This window comes from Phycodurus eques, chromosome 13, assembly GCF_024500275.1.
Source record: "Phycodurus eques isolate BA_2022a chromosome 13, UOR_Pequ_1.1, whole genome shotgun sequence".
Taxonomy (NCBI): Eukaryota; Metazoa; Chordata; class Actinopteri; order Syngnathiformes; family Syngnathidae; genus Phycodurus; species Phycodurus eques.
The window spans coordinates 21,873,670-21,893,404 of NC_084537.1; the positions used below are offsets into that span (position 1 = coordinate 21,873,670).

General features: G+C 42.4%; 1 protein-coding gene across 1 annotated transcript in view; it reads right to left on the minus strand.

The window, feature by feature from the left end:
• The window catches only part of LOC133411137 (voltage-dependent R-type calcium channel subunit alpha-1E-like), a 42,531-nt gene extending 30,830 nt beyond the window's left edge, over nucleotides 1-11,701 (minus strand). Inside the window, exons 1-3 of the mRNA XM_061693064.1 lie at nucleotides 11,385-11,701; nucleotides 7,103-7,208; nucleotides 6,111-6,250 (exon numbers count right to left, since the gene is read on the minus strand). Coding sequence (XP_061549048.1) covers nucleotides 6,111-6,250; nucleotides 7,103-7,208; nucleotides 11,385-11,701 — 563 coding nt within the window. The remainder of the gene's footprint in view (nucleotides 1-6,110; nucleotides 6,251-7,102; nucleotides 7,209-11,384) is intronic.
• Nucleotides 11,702-19,735: the final 8,034 nt, after the last annotated feature.

A 19,735-nucleotide genomic window follows, 5' to 3' on the forward strand; every position in this document is an offset into this window, starting at 1 on the left:
TAACAACATCCTGACATCTCGCCCTCCAAAGGTCGCCTCCTTCAACAGGAAGAGTGGCCCTAACGAGCTATTTCGCAACAAGAAATGTGAACGATGGATTAGTATGCAGCATGGCCGTTTCACCAATTACACCGGGCAACAAAAACAATCTAGTGTTGACCACCCCCAAGGGACACACCCACCAAGGAATAGAAAGGGAGCCTGCACACCTACAATTTTAGAATTGAAGAAGCCTTTTGCATGAAAGGTGAAACGTCTTCAACAAACAAGAACTGTCCATTTGCCTTGATTCAACCTTTGCGGAATATCTACAAAAAATATATCTAGTTTATCAGTTTGAACATTAAATATGCTAATAATATATATAATATCTTTGTTGTGTATTCAATTGAATATAGGTTGAAAAGGATTTGGAAATCAATGTATTGCTTTTTTTTTTTTTTTTTTTAAAAAAACAATGTCTCAGCTGTATTGGAAAATGGAGTTTGTACTTTCACCACCTTTGGTGATCTGAAATTTCAGCGACTGCTAATAGCTAAGCTAACTTGCTACTTTTATCACCTAAACACAGCTGTCAGACACACAATCGCAAATATGGCGAGCCACAATTTACTTTCACTTTAAATGTTCAACTTTAGCGGAGGTCTTTGCTTTACTTAGTAGTATACCTTTTTTTAAAAAGGCCATTTATCGTTTTTTAACATTTGTCTTTATTATATATATTCCGCCATGAGCGAGTTGTGGGATCTAAGAGAGATCGTGTACATAAAGCGCTGTTGCAAACTGGCTACGGAGAGGCTGAATTAATTACATGCAGCCTCTTCCACACACCTCCACCTACACTCCCAACGCAGCCAACAACAACCACAGCACAGCAGTTGCCATATGAGCGCAGCGTTGGATTCCTGCGTGGACACTTTAGTGGCTTTCACGCAAGCTGAAGGACACCAACACATTTACGTGACGCTATTGAACTGGAATGATGTAACGTTCAACTTGTACAACGACATTACCAATGAATGTCCCCTGAAACAAGAAACGATTTGGCTCAGCAAAATATCTTTTAAAAAATGTTTTAAAAATGTTCGAAAATACAAATAAAAGAATTTGAAGATGTTCCATCAGCTATTATTCCACTGCTGTTTTTTTGCCACGGTATCGTTTCACTACCGGTATATCGAGGTACTTTATGCAGGTATAGAATCGAAGCCGAAATGTTGTTATCGTGACAACACAAGCGGCATAAAACTTTGTCCAACAACAATTTCTGTTTATACTAAGAATTACATCCCATATCAGATGCGGCCCTGGTGAACAACGACCGCCATCGGCACCGATTACTTTGTACAATAATGTAAGTAACGTTCTTCACAAAGGGCGTCATCACTTTCATCTAAAATGTGGACCAGCAACCACACACACACACACGTTAAATTTCTTTGCTGTCGAGCTAAAAAAATAAAAAATTAAAAATCATGTCTATGATTAGAAAGTGTCACCAGAGGGCAACTGTGGCGCTAAGTTTAGGAAGCTCGCGTACATGTTCGATGGCAACTAACGACTACGAGTCTTATGGGAGCCATTTTACTGCTAACCAAAGGCAGCGTGGGGCGATGCATTCACCACAGTAGGACACTTCCACGCCAAATTCAATTAGCCGACAGGTTCCTCCTTCCCTTCCACGCGCTCATCACTCAGATGAAGGCTTTTTTTAATTGAGCCACATGTCCCAGCAGATTGGCTTGTAGCAATTCATTAATACCATATGGAAATGAACGCCGCCAGCGCTGGCCCAGTGGCCTCGATTGGATTCCCACGTGGCCTCTGTGACACATGTGCACGCTTTCTTTTAAGTCTGACTTACTTGTAACGCTACTTGACTGTCTATGTGTGCGCACGCGTGTGTGTGCGTGTGAGACAGATAGACAGAGAAGCAGATGTACCCCGAGATAAATGTGTCAGATGGCAGGCAGGAAACCAGGCCGTCCGTCACCAAATGTGGTTTAAATTAAGCAACTTTCTGGGTTGCACTAAATACTGAAAGGTTACATCAATTCCATGCACGCTTTTGCAAAAATATCTGCAATCTCAATCTACAATCTTTGCCCCTCCTGGAAGCCGTCACCTTATCGTGGTGGAGGGGTTTGTGTGGCCCAGTGTTCCTAGGAGCTAAGTTGTCTGGGGCTTCACGCCCCTGGTAGGGTCACCCATGGCAAACAGGTCCTCGGTGAGGGACCAGGCAAAGCACGGCTCCAAAAACCCCTATGAAGAAAGAAACAAATGGATCTAGGTTTCCCTTGCCAGAATGCGGGTCACCGGGGCCCCCCTCTGGAGCCAGGCCTTGAGGCGGGGCTCGTAGGCGAGCGCCTGGCGGCTGGGCCTGCGCCCGTGGGGCCCGGCCGGGCACAGCCCGAAAGGGTAACGTGGGTCCTCCTTCCCATGGGCTCACCACCTGCGGGAGGGGCCATAGGGGTCGGCTGCAGTGCGAGCTGGGCAGCGGCTGAAGGAGGGGACCTTGGCGATCCGAGTAGCCACATGCCATTGGAATCCATTCAATGTTGTTAACAGAGGCATACCCTCTTGATTTTGATCTATCTTGATTTTTGTGCAAGTGCAACACTTGCAGTGGCTGTTCGGCAGACCGGTCTGAGACAAGCTGGGCGTTTCGGCGCAGCAAGTTACATGTGTCCACAGAAGTGACAATTTGGTGGCAGGAAGTTGGTCTAGACTAGACATTGACAAAAAACAATTGTGCAAAAAGATGCAGAGTCCTCTAGCACTTAGAGCAGTTCGAACGACTAATATTGCAATAGTCCGGTGCAATGAGATCGCAGTGTCCTCTTCCGCACAGCGATGTCTCCATGCGAGACTGTCATCGTGTCGCATTTACTCTAAAGGGAATGAAAGGAGACGCTTTGATTGGCAGCGATTGAAGTCGGCTGTGTCCACTCCCGCAGCGCCGCAGACCGCCATTTTTTTAAATACGCGCGTCTGCGAAATTGCGAAAACCCGGTCTAACCTGTCTCCGTGTGGATTTACGCCGCCCGTTGCGCCGGATTTACGCCCGAAAATGGAGCTCATTTTAAAAGTAAATTCCACTTTAAAACTGCAGGGGGAGCCGTGCAGCCAAGCAAACAATTATTCCTGACTTCGACTTTAGACCACGGCTGACTTTGTGCAGCATGAGCTGCCTGCCCAACCACCCACCCGCCCGCTTGCCTTCTTTCCATAAAACACTGCAGTTACACAACCAGCATCACTTAAGATGATACTCCAGCATAAATCACCATTTTGTGATTACTCTCATCTGACTTGAACTAGATTCACTTGCTAAAAACGTTTTCTCCACAGGATTAACACGTTTTTTGGGTTGTTGTCTCTCTCTTTTTTTTTTTTTTTTTTTTTTTTTTACAATGATGCATGCAAACTTGGACAGAATGACATTGCTCGTGCTAGTTTTTTGTTGTTGGGTTTTTTCATGTTTCCAAAGTCTGACTAAACTGGGGTACACACATCCTGGTAATCGGGCCGTATTTGAGCTTTTTCCTCTATAGAACTACAGAATCAATAATAAATGATTGTACGGCGTTTGTGAATAAATAGTTTTATGGAACACAAAAGTATCCCTCACATTATATTTACCCCATTTTCAAGCAGCTAAAGCCCTCCAGTTTTTCTGTCCATTCTTTATCCCGCTGTTGTGAATGAACAGGAACTTAAGAAAATAATTTGCCAATCACATCACAGCAATGTAATACATTTCTTCTGCTTCTACTATTCTTTCTTCTTTGTATTTTCCGGCAGTACAGATACCCTGTTGCGACCATGCGGCCTCTGACAGGTCAGTTTTGCTACTGTGGCAGATATCTGATTTGGGGAACAAAACTTGTGATTTTCGGTGTACGGCAGATGTGTGTGTGTGTGTGTGGTGTGCTGTGTTTGTCTGAGTTCACCACACACTTTAAGGTCGCTTCCTGATTGGCTATCGCGTCACAGACATGTGGTCCAACTCACCATTAACAAAACATTTCCGTCTTAAATATTGAACAGTTATAATATTTACAGTTGTTTATATTTACAAACAAAAAAATGTTGATTTCATACAAGAGAGAGCAAGACTATCAGATGGAAAAATGAAGGGGAGAAAATGTGGGTGTCAGCTTGAAACGAGATGTCAACACACCAACAGCTGTGGTCCCTGAATTCAGGACGACATACGGCGCTTCGCTCCCGGGCAACTAATTCACTAAACCCAGCGCTCAAATTAAAACCCTCATTGTGTGTGTGTTTTGGGTTGGTTTCTAGCCCGCTGCTTCCACACCACCTCTCCACCCCCCCCCCCCCCCCTCCCCCTTCTCAGCAAATGGAGAGTGGCGCTGGCGGCGACCGCAGGCAGGTTTTAGACACAAGTGCCAATCCACTTATCCACCCACCTGACACGAAACGCAAATACTGCCTGCTGCTCCATGGAAACGCACATTTCCTGCATTTGTATCGCTAGCTCTGAATGGAGGACACGGTCTTGGCAAAACTCAAAACCAACCCACTGGGTCAGGCTTCATGCGACCACGATAGAGGCCGTTAGAGCCTGCAGCTAACGGGAGGTGGGGGGGGGGGCGTAGTCGGACTCTTGCACGCACCAACATAAGTTGCATATCTGAAATACATCTTTCACCAACCGCAGCCTAGTAAACAGATAAAAGCCAGCCAGATAATATTCAAAGGGGTGGTCGATGTTTTGGTGATGTCCTCGAAAACCAATGGTCAGGGGGGGTGCTGATCACACCTTTCCCACTTGAAAACCAATCGACCACGCGGGGTGGTCTTGTGGCTCTTGAGAAAAGAAACAAAAATTTACAACAAAGACTCACACGTGGGGAGCGGGGTGGCCGGGTCTCAGTCTAGGGTGGCCGCGGCCACCCCCCTGGCCACTCCCTGGTTCCGCCCCTGCTGATTGCATTGCTGAGGTTACATTTCAAAAAGTTGTTTTTTTTTTTTCAGAGGCTCCAATACAGTCAAAGTTGTCAGATTATAATGTACAGTAGGGACTGTATATGTCTAGTACTGATACTGTAAATGTCCAATGTGATACTCCCAATGCCAGTGTCCAATATGGTCCTGCAAATGTTGCAAATACCGCATATGGATACACAAATATCCAGTCATGATACAATCAATGTCCAATGCAATACTGTACATGTTTCTTATTGAAACGGGAAATTACCAGTTGCAGTAATGTCAATGTCTAATGTGATACGGCAAACATCTTGTATCTTTAGAGAAAATGTCCAGAACCTATAACAATGTGATACTGCCAGTAATACCGAAAATGTCATGTACTGATAACGCAAATATCAACTAATGATATAGAAAATGTCCAATGCAGTACTTTAAATGGTCCACTGGCTGTACTGGAAGTGTCCAGTGTGATACTACAAATGTTCAGTACCAATATTGAAAATGAAGATTGTTTAAATGTCCAGTTGCGACACCCTAAATGTGTGAAACTGCAAATGTCCAATAGTGATACCACAAATGTTTATTACAGATACTGTAAATAGCCAATGAGATACTGGAAATATCCATTAGTGATACTACAAATATCCAATTTGTACTGCAAATGTTCAGTACCAATTTTGCAAATATCCAATGTGGTAATGGGATATCATGTGCAGTACTGATACCGTAAATGTCCAGTTGTGATACAGCGCATGTCCAGTGTAGATAATGTAAATGTCTAATGCGCTACCTGTAGTAAGAATGAAAATTTCCACTACCAATACTGTCAATATCCAATGTGATAATAAAGAGTGATGATGAAACTAATATCCAGTGTCAATATTGTGAATTACTCACACAATACTGCAAATGTCCAGTACCAGATTTCAAATGCTCATTACAAATCATGCAAAAGACCAATATAGAGAATGCAAATGTTCAATATCTCGATCGAAATTCCAAACAGGCCTGAGTTGGGCAGACAATTCAGACAGCAAAGAACAATGAAGAAAAAGGACATGGATCTCTGAGCTGCAGCAGGCGACTGTGATTATTCGCCTTGTGCAAAACAAACATTCCGGTTACCCAGGAGACGGACCGACGCCACTCACCCGCTGAGCACGACGATGAAATCCATGACGTTCCAACCGTTCCTCAGGTAGGAGCCTTTGTGGAAAACAAAGCCCAGCGCCAATAACTTGATGCCCGCCTCGAAGCAGAAGATGCCAATGAAGTACGGCTCCGTTTTCTCCTGCGCACATGAAAGACGGGTCAGTGGGGGTGTACGAGTCGTCCTGATCATAAACATGTCACACAGTCAAAACAGTGTTATGTAGCGGGTGACGTGTGTCAACACGCCAACCGGCCTGCAATTACAAGTGTGTGTGTAGAAGGGGCCACAAAACACACAATAACACACAGCTTCGTAGTTCATAGTTGTTTATGTTTACCAAATAACTGCTGTCGTCATTACTTGCGTGACGACTGGAATTAGTATTGATTCAATTGCCATGTTGTGAACGTTTTGTATCAAAACTGCAAATGTTCCAGGAGGATACTGCAATTTTATAGGACTGAAACAGAACGTGTCCATTAACAGTATCAAATTTGCAGTATCAATATTGTGAATGTTCTCTAATGATACTGCAAATCTCTGGTACCGGTAAAGGAAATCCTTCTGTATCTATATTGAAAATGTCGATATCGCAATATTGACAATATAGAGCATTGGTACAGCAAATGTTCGGTATCAATATTGGGAATGTTCCTTACAAACACAGATTGCAAATTTTCTGATCGTGCAAACGCCCTGCATTCATATTGTAGCAATCCACTGGATATGTACTGATACAGGTAATGTATCAGTACATCACCTCTAGCAGCACTTTAATCAACCGGGATCATTCAGTTATGTATTTGCTGAACCAAATGATCATTTCTGACATGCCACGCTAAGTAACAAGTTTGCTGGTTTCACCTAATATTGTAAAAACATTATACTTTATACCATAAAGACCGACACAGCATTCACTTGAAGTTGTTGTAAATAGCAAATAGTTGACTCTCAAGTCCCACAGAACATTTTGCACACATTGGCGCTCACCAGTCTCTTGGCCATGGGGGTCTTGTCCTCTCCAGGCAGGTGCTGCTCCAGAGCCAACACCACACAGTTGGCGGTGATGGTGGCCAGGATCATGTACTCGAATGGCGTAAGGGCCGCAAAGTTAAGGAAAGGGACACTTTGAAAAATCATTTACATGTTAACGGTTCCTAACAATATAGACTAACTCTCTTCTTTCAAAATTCACAATTGTATCAGTTGTGTGCAGAAACAAAAACAATCTCCTGGTGGATGTTTTGTTTTAAATGAAAGATGAATGAAGGCGTGTTTCGTGCTTCGTGATACGGGAGGGAATCTGTAGTGAGGCTGCTGTCGCTATGGCAACATTCAAGTCTTTCAAAGTCATTTTCATGGTGAAACACGGAGAGCAGGTGAGGGAGGGAGAGAGCGAGCGGAACCCGGAGCGCCGCCAAGTCACCTTGACCTGACTGGGAGGACGAAAAACTTCCACACAGACATTTGGGATTTGCACTAATTTTCATCAGTACTGTAATGTAAACGTACACTTGTGACATGGTGAATGTTCTGTATACGACAACAGCGAACGCTCAATACCGATACTGCAAACGTACAGAATTGATGGAGCAGATTCTTAATGTTCTGTACCAATAGGGCAACGGTCCAGTATCGCCATGATGAATGTTCTGTACCACTATTGCAAATGTATGCTATTAATGTAGCAAATGTCAAATAATGCAAATAATGTAGCAAATGTCCGGTAGCTGTATGGAAAATCCATATCAGTATTATGAATGTCCAGTATCATTATTCTCTGATACTGCAAATGTCCAAAGCCAATGGACATGACGAATGTCTAGTACCGATATTTTGAATGTCCAGTATCAATATTCCGATTCTCCAGTAGCGATGTCCATTTTCGATATCACGAATGTCCGGTATTACTCTTGTAAATGTCCCACCAGAGCTATGAAGTACTTTCTGTCGAGTTGCATCCATACGGCTGCAGATGCAGAGAGCAGGGCAAGGGTCGTCTTCAACACTAACGCGTACATTGAGCGAGCGGGAGCTGACGGTGACGAAAAGCTCGATACATATTGTCTCGTCCTCCAGCGACAGGAGGTCGGCGCCTCGCAGTGGACCAGCTGGGTTGACGACCTGGAGACCAACACCCACTCGCGCTATCGCACTCTCCTTGACAAGTGCCAGTTATTGCTAGCAGCTCAATTCCTTCTACTAGTCAAGCACTAAAGGTTGACTCGGAGATGCTTATAATGTCGCTAGTAGTACTGGTAGCACAGTTCTGCCTTACTAGTAACATGTAGTTGTCCTACTAGTATAAAGTTGTCCAATTAGTGTGTAGAAATGTCATACGTGGTTGGAGAGCAGCAGTGGAAAAAACGTTACTAGTAAGACAGTGATTCTACTAGTTTGCTAAAATGTCTTACTAGTGAGCTTTATTATCAAGGATATCAAATAAACGCTCAAAGTGCTTACCATACTAATAGTAGTAATAGCAGTAGTAGCAGTAGTAGTAGTAGAGGTGGAAATAAATGTATTATTATTGTTATATTAATAGTAGTAGTTGTTTTTGTTGTAGTAATAGGAATAATAAGAGGAGTAACTTTAGCAGTACTTACAGTAAGAATAGTAGTACTAGTAGTGGGAAAAGAATGATACTAGTAAGACCGCGGCACAGAATTAGTATACTAGCGCGTACTCGTACATGGGTCTTAAGCTAGCCTTAATGCTCAAAGTGCTTTCCATTCAGAACTCTCCTCATAGTCCGCTCGGGAGGCTGCAAACTAACTTGTGCCGCACGCGCTCGCTCGCTGTGCAAAGTGCAACGTGACGAAGCGTCGCGCAAAGCAGCCCAGAATCGCGTTGAATTCATCTGAATGTTTTGCACTTGGACCGGACAGACAGGGACAAAGACGTGGGTCTGAATACGCCGACATTTTGCCAAAGCCCTCCCACACGCCTCTCTGCCGATTTGAAGTTCCCGGAGCGAGTCTTGACCACTCGCAACCCCTCGCCCCACTCACCCACACTGGTTAGGTAACCAGAGGACAACTGGCAGGCTGAAAACTAGAGGGGGATGTTTGGAGAAGAGCCGCAGCCCGGTACGTCGTTTGGACAGGGAACACGGCTCCGAACTCCATCACCAGCACAACCATTGTTGTGCTTCCGTTACACGGAGATCAAACACACACACACACACACACACAGACACACACACAACAAAACATCCTGCGCAAGGAAGCAGAAGAGCTACTGAGTTGGATTTGAACCGACACCCACTCAGAGCACTACAAGGCCTACAGAGCTGTGCTTACATGTGCCCACACTGTGTGAGCCTCCCCCACAGGCTGCTTCTAATGATCACAACGCACATGCATGCGCGTGCGCACGCACACACACAGAAGCACACACACACGCACACGCACACACACACACACACACACACACACACACACTCTCTAACTTTGTGTCCTTGAGGTGAGCACGCAGTGGAGAATGTACACAACGCAAAAATTGAATTCAGTGTGGGGGCACTACGGACAAAAGTATTGGGACACCAACAGGAAGTGGAAAAATCCAATTTGCCGTCTAATCCTTCTCTAAAATGTGGGTGTGTTCATCCCTCAAGTGTTCGATAAATTGATCAGATTCAGTGGGAATTAAAGGGAGGCTTCATCAATCCGTGGCGTCATATGCGTAGTCGTGAAGTAGATGAGCACAGTGTACTTGTTGGCCGTTATCATACATTCCTATTGGATAAAATTGTAAGAAGAAAAAAACAACAACAACAACATGAGCAAAGTGAAGTGGCCTCAACTTTTAGGGGATGTTGGCAAATCACAGCCTCGTTGATGACAATGCAATTCCAAAGTCGGATTATGTGTATTTGTTGACGACAACAATGCAAAACCCAGCAGGAATCTTTTCTCTCTCTTTCAGTTCAGTAAAAGTTTGAGATGGTTTCAAATCGCAGGTTGACATCATTTTCATTTTCTTCACTGCTTATCCTCACTAGGGTCACGGGCTGCTGGAGCCTATCCCAGCTATCTTCATAAAACAGTAAAATAATAAAAAGTAAAAAAAAAAAAAAAAAAGAAAAAAGTATGCCTGGTCAAAGAAGGGGTACATTATTGTTTTTTTTTCTCAAGTGTATCCAGGATGTGACTGCCTTTTAGGTTTGTTGAATTAAAACTTTAAATACATGTAAACTTGAAAAAGTTTCATCTAAAAGGGGACAGTATTGCAGTTTAATGGCATGAATTCATTTAAATTAAGAACATGTAACATTGTCCAAATTTTCCAAATATTAATTAGGGTATTTCGAAAATAAAAAACACATAAACTCATTAGATTATACCATTTATGTATTCATGTCTGCATACAAAATATTATTATTATTTATTAATTAATTAAATAAAATATGTAATAAAATGAAAACACGGTGAGTATAAAATGTCTAACACACCCTCATTCAAATGCCAGTTTTTGTGATATTTCTAAAAAAATGAGAAAAAAGATAAATCATTTGAAAGAAAATTCCAAAATGAATGAGGGCAATAACCTGTAGAACTCAACTGAAACTTTGTTGATGTTGTTTCAAGAGGGGAAGTAAAAATAAACAACTGAGATCATGTGTTTGCACAAGTGTGCACACCCTCTTATTACTGGGAACATGGCTGTGTTCAGAATTAACCAAGCACATTCGAACTCGTGTTAAATGGGAGTCAGCACACATCTGCCACCACTTCTTGGAAAGCCCATATAAAGTTCAGCTGTTCTAACAGGTTTTCCTGACAACCTTCTAGCTGAAGCCTGAGGGTTTTGTGCTAACACTGACTGCTATTTTGACCTGGTCATAATTCCCTCCACCTCGTCTAAGGCCCCTGCTACATCTTTTATATATATATATATATATATATATTATATATATATTTTAAAACTCCCAATGCTTTTGTTCATATGTGACATTGAACGCAAGCAGGGAAGTTTCGATTTGTGTTTATGACCAACTTTCATTTGGGTGTACACCATTGAATTGGAATTTAAAAAATATATATAAATAAACATATGAACCATATCAACACCTGATTGATATTTTGTAGCCTTCATTTGTCGGCACAGAACAAACAGAGATGCTTTAGATGTCAAGTTAGATGACTTATACATGCAAAAGATCTCAGCTGAAAGCAGACAAAAGTAGTAAATGTTGTGTTGTTGTATTTACAAGAGCGAGGAGCTGTCTGTGGTGCTGAACAGACGCGTCACAAATCCTCAGTAAGGATATGGCCACTCGATGATTCGGCGTGCGTACTTCCTGATGATGTTGTCCTCCGCGAAGATGAACAGCGACCTGTTGACCGTCAGGCAGTTCTGCCGGTGCGGCACCGGGTTGTACAGAGCCATGGTCCGGGCCCGCTGCGCCTTGGCTTGCTTCATGGACGCCGTCATCGCGCCCGATCCGTCGGCACCTCCTCCTCCAGCCGCCGCCGAAGCCCCGCAGTCCTGCGCGTCGCCGCCGGGGCCGCCGCCGCCGCCGCGCTCCGCGTCTCCGTCCCCAGAGTCCACGGTGCTCGGGGCGGACTCGTCTCCGAAGCGAGCCATTCTAGCAACAGAGTTGAAAAGAGAACAAATGCCGCCGATCACTCCATTTCATGTCCCGCCTGTGAATTGCGCCCAAAACAACTTTTAGCATCAAGATGTGCGCGTAAAAATCCGCGGCAAGTCCTTGGAAACTTTGCGCATCACAGCCAAACGGAACGCCGAAAGTGAGTGAGTGGCTCCATGGCGCGCACACATCCAACAATGGCGGAGGAGGAGGGTGAGAAGGAGGAGGAGGAGGAGGAGGAGGAGGAGGAGGGTGAGGATCACCTGCTGCACAAGTGGTCAGGCAGCACAGCACACTGGCAGTCAGGAGCCCTCCCACCGCATGAAGGCACGCACACTTGCACACCACCTTCTGCTCAGTGGAGGAGGACCAGTTGAGGGGCGTCCACTTGGTTACCACAGCAACACTGCTGCATTCTTTTTACACATTTAAACAACCGTCAATGCCAATGAGAAACATGCAATACTTGACATTTTTGTTGTTCTTCTGTTTTGTTTCGCTTTAATACTTGCCGATACTGCACATGCTTTGCACTAGTAGTTCAAGGAGTTGTATTTGTAAGAGTAGCAGTAGTCGTCATTTAAGTAGTCCGAGTAGTAGCAGTAAGCGTGGTAATATGAGCAGAAGTAGTAAGAGTACTTTTAGGTGTAGTAAGAGTAGTCGTACTTGTTGAAGTAGAAGTAGTGCTTGCAGTTGTAGTAAGAGTAGTAGTATACAGTAAGTAGTATAGTAAGACCTGAATTGAAATGTCCAGTATTTATTTCAGGCTGCTCACTGAGCGACCGAACTGGGCGATGGCAAAAACAATTACAGTTGGTCACGTGCCCCCGCACACCTGGCAACACACATACCAACTCGCTGCAATGGAAAAACTGAAACCTGTGTTGTTGTCATCAAGAAACAACATACTGAGGCGCCACATATTGCCTACTACTGTAAACAAACACAAAAATAACCACAAACAACATGGTGAGATTGTCAAGAAAGAAACAGACTGCTCTGGCTGCTGTAGAAATAATAATAATAATACAAAGAGAGGAAACAGGGGGAGAAGAAAGAAGAAGAGTATATATTTGAGAAGAAGTTGGCAATATACTCTCCACGCTACGCTTTTTCAACCTGGGGTCCAAATTAATTTCATCCAAAGTTTCACGTGACGTTTTAATCGCACGGCGGACCGCGTCCAATGTTCTCCTGGGCCGTCGGACATACGGTCCACAAGCCGTATGCTGCCCACCCCGGTGAATGTCAACAAAAACAGATCGTTTATAATAGTAAGCAAGCTCAATGGAGACCGGCTTGTACTACAGCAATATTTGAAAAGTAGGCCGTTGTGCTAATATTGAAGCAAAAGTCAGGCGTAAAAATAGAGCGTGAAATAGATCTGCTCCTTTTTTTTTTTTTTTTTTTTTTTTGGAACAGAGGAAAAAAATGACAAGTGTTTTCCTTGCGTGCCACAAGTGAGACCTCATTAGGCCGCCGCTGGCTCCATCTGCTGCGCCTCCGTCTTCACATTCTTTCCTAAAAATGACATTATTTATACGTAAACAGGGTTTCAAAAAGCGAATACGCTAAATAAAGTCTTCTCAAAAGGTGTGCAGATGGGCGGCGGCGTTTGAGGGCTCAGACGGGGGATTGTGGCGGCAGCCAAGAGACGCTCACAAGCGTACGCTTGGCAAACAAGCACAAATCTGCAAGGGAGTCAAAAAAATACAAATAAAGCCTGAGATTAAGTTGAAAGAGAGCTGTATTTTTTTTTTTTAAATGAACAAAACCCATATAGAATACATAGTTGCACCCCATGTGACATAACAAAGTCACATATCATCTCTGTCCAATGAAAAGCAAAATCTAAATCTATGAGGAAGTCGAGCTTCATTTTCTTAAATCAAACAGTTTACATCATATCATCAGTCAATGTCCAACGCAAAATCGTTTCTCTTGATTTTTTTAAAATCAATAATAATTTAAAAAAATTAAAATCGAGGAAGACGAAGAGGTGGAAAGAGGGTTCTTCAGCAGAAAGAGAAGAGGAAAGCACAGAGCCTTGAACTGAATGTGGGGACTTTGAATGTTGGGACTATGAGAGACCATCTGGTCCAGGAGACCAGGTGGAAAGGCAGTAAGGCTAGAAGTTTAGGGGCAGGGTTTAAATTATTTTACCATGGTGGAGATGGGAAGAGAAATGGAGTCGGGGTTATTTTAAAAGAAGAGTTGGCTAAGAATGTCTCGGAGGTGAAAAGAGTATCAGTTCGAGTGATGAGGCTGAAACTTGAAATTGAGGCTGTTATGTATAATGTGATTAGTGGCTATGTCCCACAGGTAGCATGTGACCTAGAGGTGAAAGAGAAATTCTGGAAGGAGCAAGACGAAGTAGTTCTGAGCATCACAGACAGAGAGAGAGTCGTGACTTGGTGGTGGAACCTCACAGTAAAGGAAATCATACAAGGAAAAAGGTTAGCTAAGAAGAAGTGGGACACTGAGAGGACCAAGGAGAGGCGGAAGGAATACATTGAAATGCGACATAGGGCAAAGGTAGAGGTGGCAAAGGCCAAACAAGAGGCAGATGATGACATGTATGCCAGGTTGGACACTAAAGAAGGAGAAAAGGATCTATACAGGTTGGCCAGACAGAGGGATAGAGATGGGAAGGATGTGCAGCAGGTTAGGGTGATTAAGGATAGAGATGGAAATATGTTGACTGGTGCCAGTAGTGTGCCAGATAGATGGAAAGAATACTTCGAGGAGTTGATGAATGAGGAAAATGAGAGACAAGGGAGAGTAGAAGAGGCAAGTGTGGTGGACCAGGAAGTGGCGATGATTAGTAAGGGGGAAGTTAGAAAGGCATTAAAGAGGATGAAAAATGGAAAGGCAGGTGGTCCTGATGACATTCCTGTGGAGGTATGGAAGCATCTAGGAGAGGTGGCTGTGGAGTTTTTGACCAGCTTGTTCAATAGAATTCTAGTGTGTGAGAAGATGCCTGAGGAATGGAGGAAAAGTGTACTGGTGTAAGAACATTTGTAAGAACAAGGGCGATGTGCAGAGCTGTGGGAACTATAGAGGAATAAAGTTGATGAGCCACACAATGACGTTATGGGAAAGAGTGGTGGAGGCTAGACTCAGGACAGAAGTGAGTATTTGCGAGCAACAGTATGGTTTCATGCCTAGAAAGAGTACCACATATGCATTATTTGCCTTGAGGATGTTGATGGAAAAGTACAGAGAAGGTCAGAAGGAGCTACATTGTGTCTTTGTAGATCTCGAGAAAGCCTATGACAGAGTACCCAGAGAGGAACTGTGGTACTGCATGCGGACGTCTGGAGTGGCAGAGAAGTATGTTAGAATAATATATGATACATTTCCTCAGTGAGCATAATGCTTCAATTTAAAAAAAAAAAAAAAATTAAAGTCATTACCGTTGAATGAAAAGCATGTACTGTGTCTCCATTTTAATTTTGGAAATGTACTATAATAATAATTTCTTTAAACATTTATTGTATTATTTTTATTATATATAATTTTGTTCATTAGTTCTTAAATTTAAAAATATATATATATATGCTTAAGTTCCTAAGTGAGCTGCATTCTTATTTAATTTAAAAAAAGAAAAAGATGTGTAACATGACAAAATCATGCACTTGAATGCACCTGATGCTACGTTAGCATTAGCATTCCATTCACTTGCACTCTTACATAAGACATATACATCATCTCCCGAAATGTTTTTCCAATCCTGCAACCAGCATCTCTCTTTCTATTTCATTTCTTGTTTTTCTCGCTCTCTATCGATCTCCACTGTCTCCAACTGTCTGCTGTTTCCATAGCGACCACCAGGCTCGCTTCAATTCCCGTTCCCGTTCTTTTTATTTCTGCCAACAAAAGACATCTTTCACAATGGCTCTTCCAACAGAAATCTGCTTTTCGCCACACACGCCCGCACGCACGCACACACACGCATTCACGCATGCTACACTCACACACACACGCGCACACGCGCACACGCACTCACACATACACACACGGACACACACACACACACACACACACACACTGAAGTGCGGCGATAGTGTGAGTGGCTCAATGTGGCTTAGAGTTTTACTGTAGTTTGCGTTTCTGCCTAGTGGAAACTACACAATATGGACAAAAGGAGGAATCTGAAGAATCTCAGCGATACCTAGTTCGTTATATTGTGGTTGTCTGTCCTTTAATTAAATGTAGAAAATACAAAATATACATAATTTTTTCTTTGTTCAATTTTTGATTAAATGATTACTTTTTTCCACATGACAAACTACACTTGGTGCTCCTTACTACCAATCTTTTTCCAATCAGAATGCATGACAAAATCAAAATGATGACTGGTGCGGTACACTATGGTGAAATACATCTACATATTACTAGATAATAAATCAAGGTTTTGGTCTAGTTCCCCATTTATTCATTGCTTGTTCACATTTTTTTTCTGGTTATAAAATATGAACCTATTGCCCGTAGGTGTGAATGTGAGTGCGAATGGTTGTTCGATTTGTTTGTGCTCTGCGATTGGCTGGCAACCAGTTCGGGGTGTGCCCCGCCTCCTGCCCAATGACAGCTGGGATAGGCTCCAGCACGCCCGCGACCCGAGTGAGGAGAAGCGGCTCAGAAAATGAATGGATGGATGGATGGATATATATATATATATATATATATATATATTCCCACTTTTATCCAATCAGAATGCCTCATAAAATCCAAAATATGCCTGGCAGTTGTCTACAGCTTTACAAAACTAGTTGGTTGGTAGCCTTGGTAGTTCAGAGTCCGGCTCTGATCTGCTGTCTTTTGGCGTTCTGCAGGGTTCAATTTTAGGGCTGCTGATTTTCTCTTTGTATTTGCTGCCACTAGGTTCCATCTAGAGAAAGCACAGGATTCCCTTCCGTTGCTATGCTGAGAAAATGTAAAGGATTGTTAGTGGTCTTGGTGTCGCAATACTTTTGTCAATACATACTGTATATGCCTGTGCTAGTAAAATGAGAAAACCTACAGTATAGGGATTAGTATAGAGGGGAGATGTGATGCAACTTCCTGTAAACCACTGGAAGTTTGTTTTCACGTAAGCTGTAAGGTGGCCATACTTAGGCATTTGTGCATTTATATAATTGTACGTAGGCTTTCAGCCAACATTGAGTCAAGTGGTTTCAGTATTTTATTTTAATTTTTTTTATATTCTTTCCTTTGACTTGTTCCCTAGCAACGGATATGCGTTTGTACTGTTTGGACCAATGAGTGCCACTTTAAATGTATGACTAACTATGCAGTGGAACCGGATGCTTAACGTTCATTGATAGGGGAGTTCAAATTATCTATAAATGTCTAACGAAAGTTGGAGTTCGGGTTGGAAAACATGCATACTTTCATCTGTTGGATATGTAATAAAATATATTAAAAGTAATAAAATTATAAATACAAAATAATTAATAAAACAAGTCTATCCATTTTGAGATAAATTACATGTATGCAACAAAAAAAGATTACATTTTTTATTATTACTTTTGTATTTAATCAAAAGAATTAACCTGATTTAGGAAATTATTTATCATTTCTTATTATCTTTTAAAGAATTAAAAAGTAGGAAAATTATAAAATAACTTAACAACAACAAAATTGGAGAACAATGTTACTGATGAACCTTAAGAGATGATTTTAAAGTTATTTTTAAATAAATAATAAAATTCATATAACTAATATATATATAAAAATGTATATGTGCTGTTTGTCAACACAAAAATAATATTTGTAATGATTTTTAATCAGTTGAAGTCTCTTTTTTTGTCTTTGTACAGCAGCTGTAATTTTTGGTTTCTTAAATACGATTGAATATCATTTTGATTGCCGTCACACTGCAATCTAACATATACATAAATAATAATTTTAAAAAATATACAGAAAAATGATAATTAAAAAAAATAATACAAAAATAAAAATAAAATAAAACAAATCACAAAAAGGCCAACATTGTCCAATTAAATCACTTAATTTACATCCATTTGTGTGGAATGCAGCGAACTGAATATTTTCCCCAAGTTTCACAAAAATGTCAGACCATTTCTAGAATGTTCCTGTCATTTTCCAAAGGCCAAGTGTAGCCGATTCACTTGAAACTTGTCAATCCCAAATGCATCCGATGCTGTCTTGAATCCCTAGCATCCCCTAATGGACAAATAACTGCAATACACCTGGTGCTTAAAAGCAAAATAAAGAAAGAAAAAATACAAATAAAAAAAACGAGTGGCACAGCCTGGCGCACCCTTTCACATTCCCAATGTGTTATGTCCTATAATAATAACTGAGGCTTTCAACTAAACAATGATCTGCTAATTGTTGCAGTGGATGGCGTGGGTGTTGGGAGGAAATAGAGGAAGGAGGTGGGAGGAAGTGTGTGTGTGTGTGTGGGGGGGGGGGGGATTGGGGTGTGGGTGTTACGCTTGATGGAGAGCCACTCCACGCTCAAGTGTTGGCAAGCGGCTCATCACGGCACCCTCAGATCAGCGCGCACAAACACACGCACACAAATAGCCAAACGCTGAGTTGGAATCAGTCGGAGATGACTGGATGACTCATTGCTTTCCTGCAGAACCCTTAAACAGTAATATATATATCTATACATACAGGCAGCACCAAAACAGAAAGAATCCAGCATATGTACTTCCTTTCAAGGTGACTCACTCATTGACAACACTTCTACTGTATGGCTGTGATGGCAACGTTTTCATCTTTTCCCTTTTTAAAATATATTATGATATTACTGTATGTAATAGTATGTTGTACAGTATTAAGTCCTCCACACGCTATACTTTTTGGTGAACAAATATGCAATGCAGTAACGAAGCAAGTTTGTTTTTATTATTATTATTTATCACATGATCAAATAAACACCTCATCCCGAATAGAATTTTCCATTTTACTCATGCAAAAATTTGTGAGAGAATGTTAAAAAAAAATGTTGGCGAGCCAAAAGGCTCAACAATTAAATCAGTCGAGGACTACCATGTTGGGTAATATTTTAGCAACCCAAATATTCCATGCAAATATGTGGGTTAAATAGCTTTTTCTTTTACCGCAGTTCCGCTGAGGTTTTGTGTGTTTTTTTACAATTGCATCAAATGCGTTCATGGGCCACATGTGGCCCACGGTCCGTAGGTTGCCTAACACCGATACCAGGTGTCGGCATCGGGCCGATACCGGCCTCATTTCAAGGTAGAGGGTAAATTGCATAGTTAAAAATCCAAGGTACACTTGAAATCAGTCATTGTCACAACTCAACTGAACAGAAGCAGGTGCAGGCTATTTAAGGCGCTGAACATTTAAGCTCACCTTTTGGGGGAGCTGGAAACGGGGGTGCATCCACCCATGCAGTGATTCATTTAGAAACAAATTGTACTGCCAACGCCAAGAAAGTCGGGACCGTGAGCTCGTGGTTAGCACGTCCGCCTCACAGGTGCGAGGCCACGAGTACGCGTGTTCTCACTGTGCTTACGTGGGTTTTCTCTGGGTACGCCGGCGTCTTGCCACATTCCAAAAACATACACGTGAGCTTCATTGAACACTCTAAATGGTCCGAAGATGTGAACGTGAGTGGAAGTGGGCTTTTTTGGCCTGTGATTGACTGCTTCGGGGTGTACCTTGCCTTTTCCAATGGCCCTAATAATTTATTGTTAAACATTTGGACTATATTATTTGTGTATTACAAGAACACAACAAAGCAAATGGACGTCGAGTACCCGTTTTATTGTTGTTATTTGTGGACTATTAAAAGCTTCTTTTTACACTTGCAAAACTCATCAGGGCATTATCAATCTGCTGAATACGACAGTGGTATGGAAACAGGAGTTCAGAACAACTTACTCCCACTCCTTCCTGCGAGCTTGCGGCGTGCTCTGCATCTTGTGAGCCTGGTGAGCCATGATGATGTCCTTCTGCTCCACGAGACCCCCGCGGCGCCGGAGAACGGCGTGCGGGCTGGGGGACCCCGAACCGCGGTCGGAATCGTC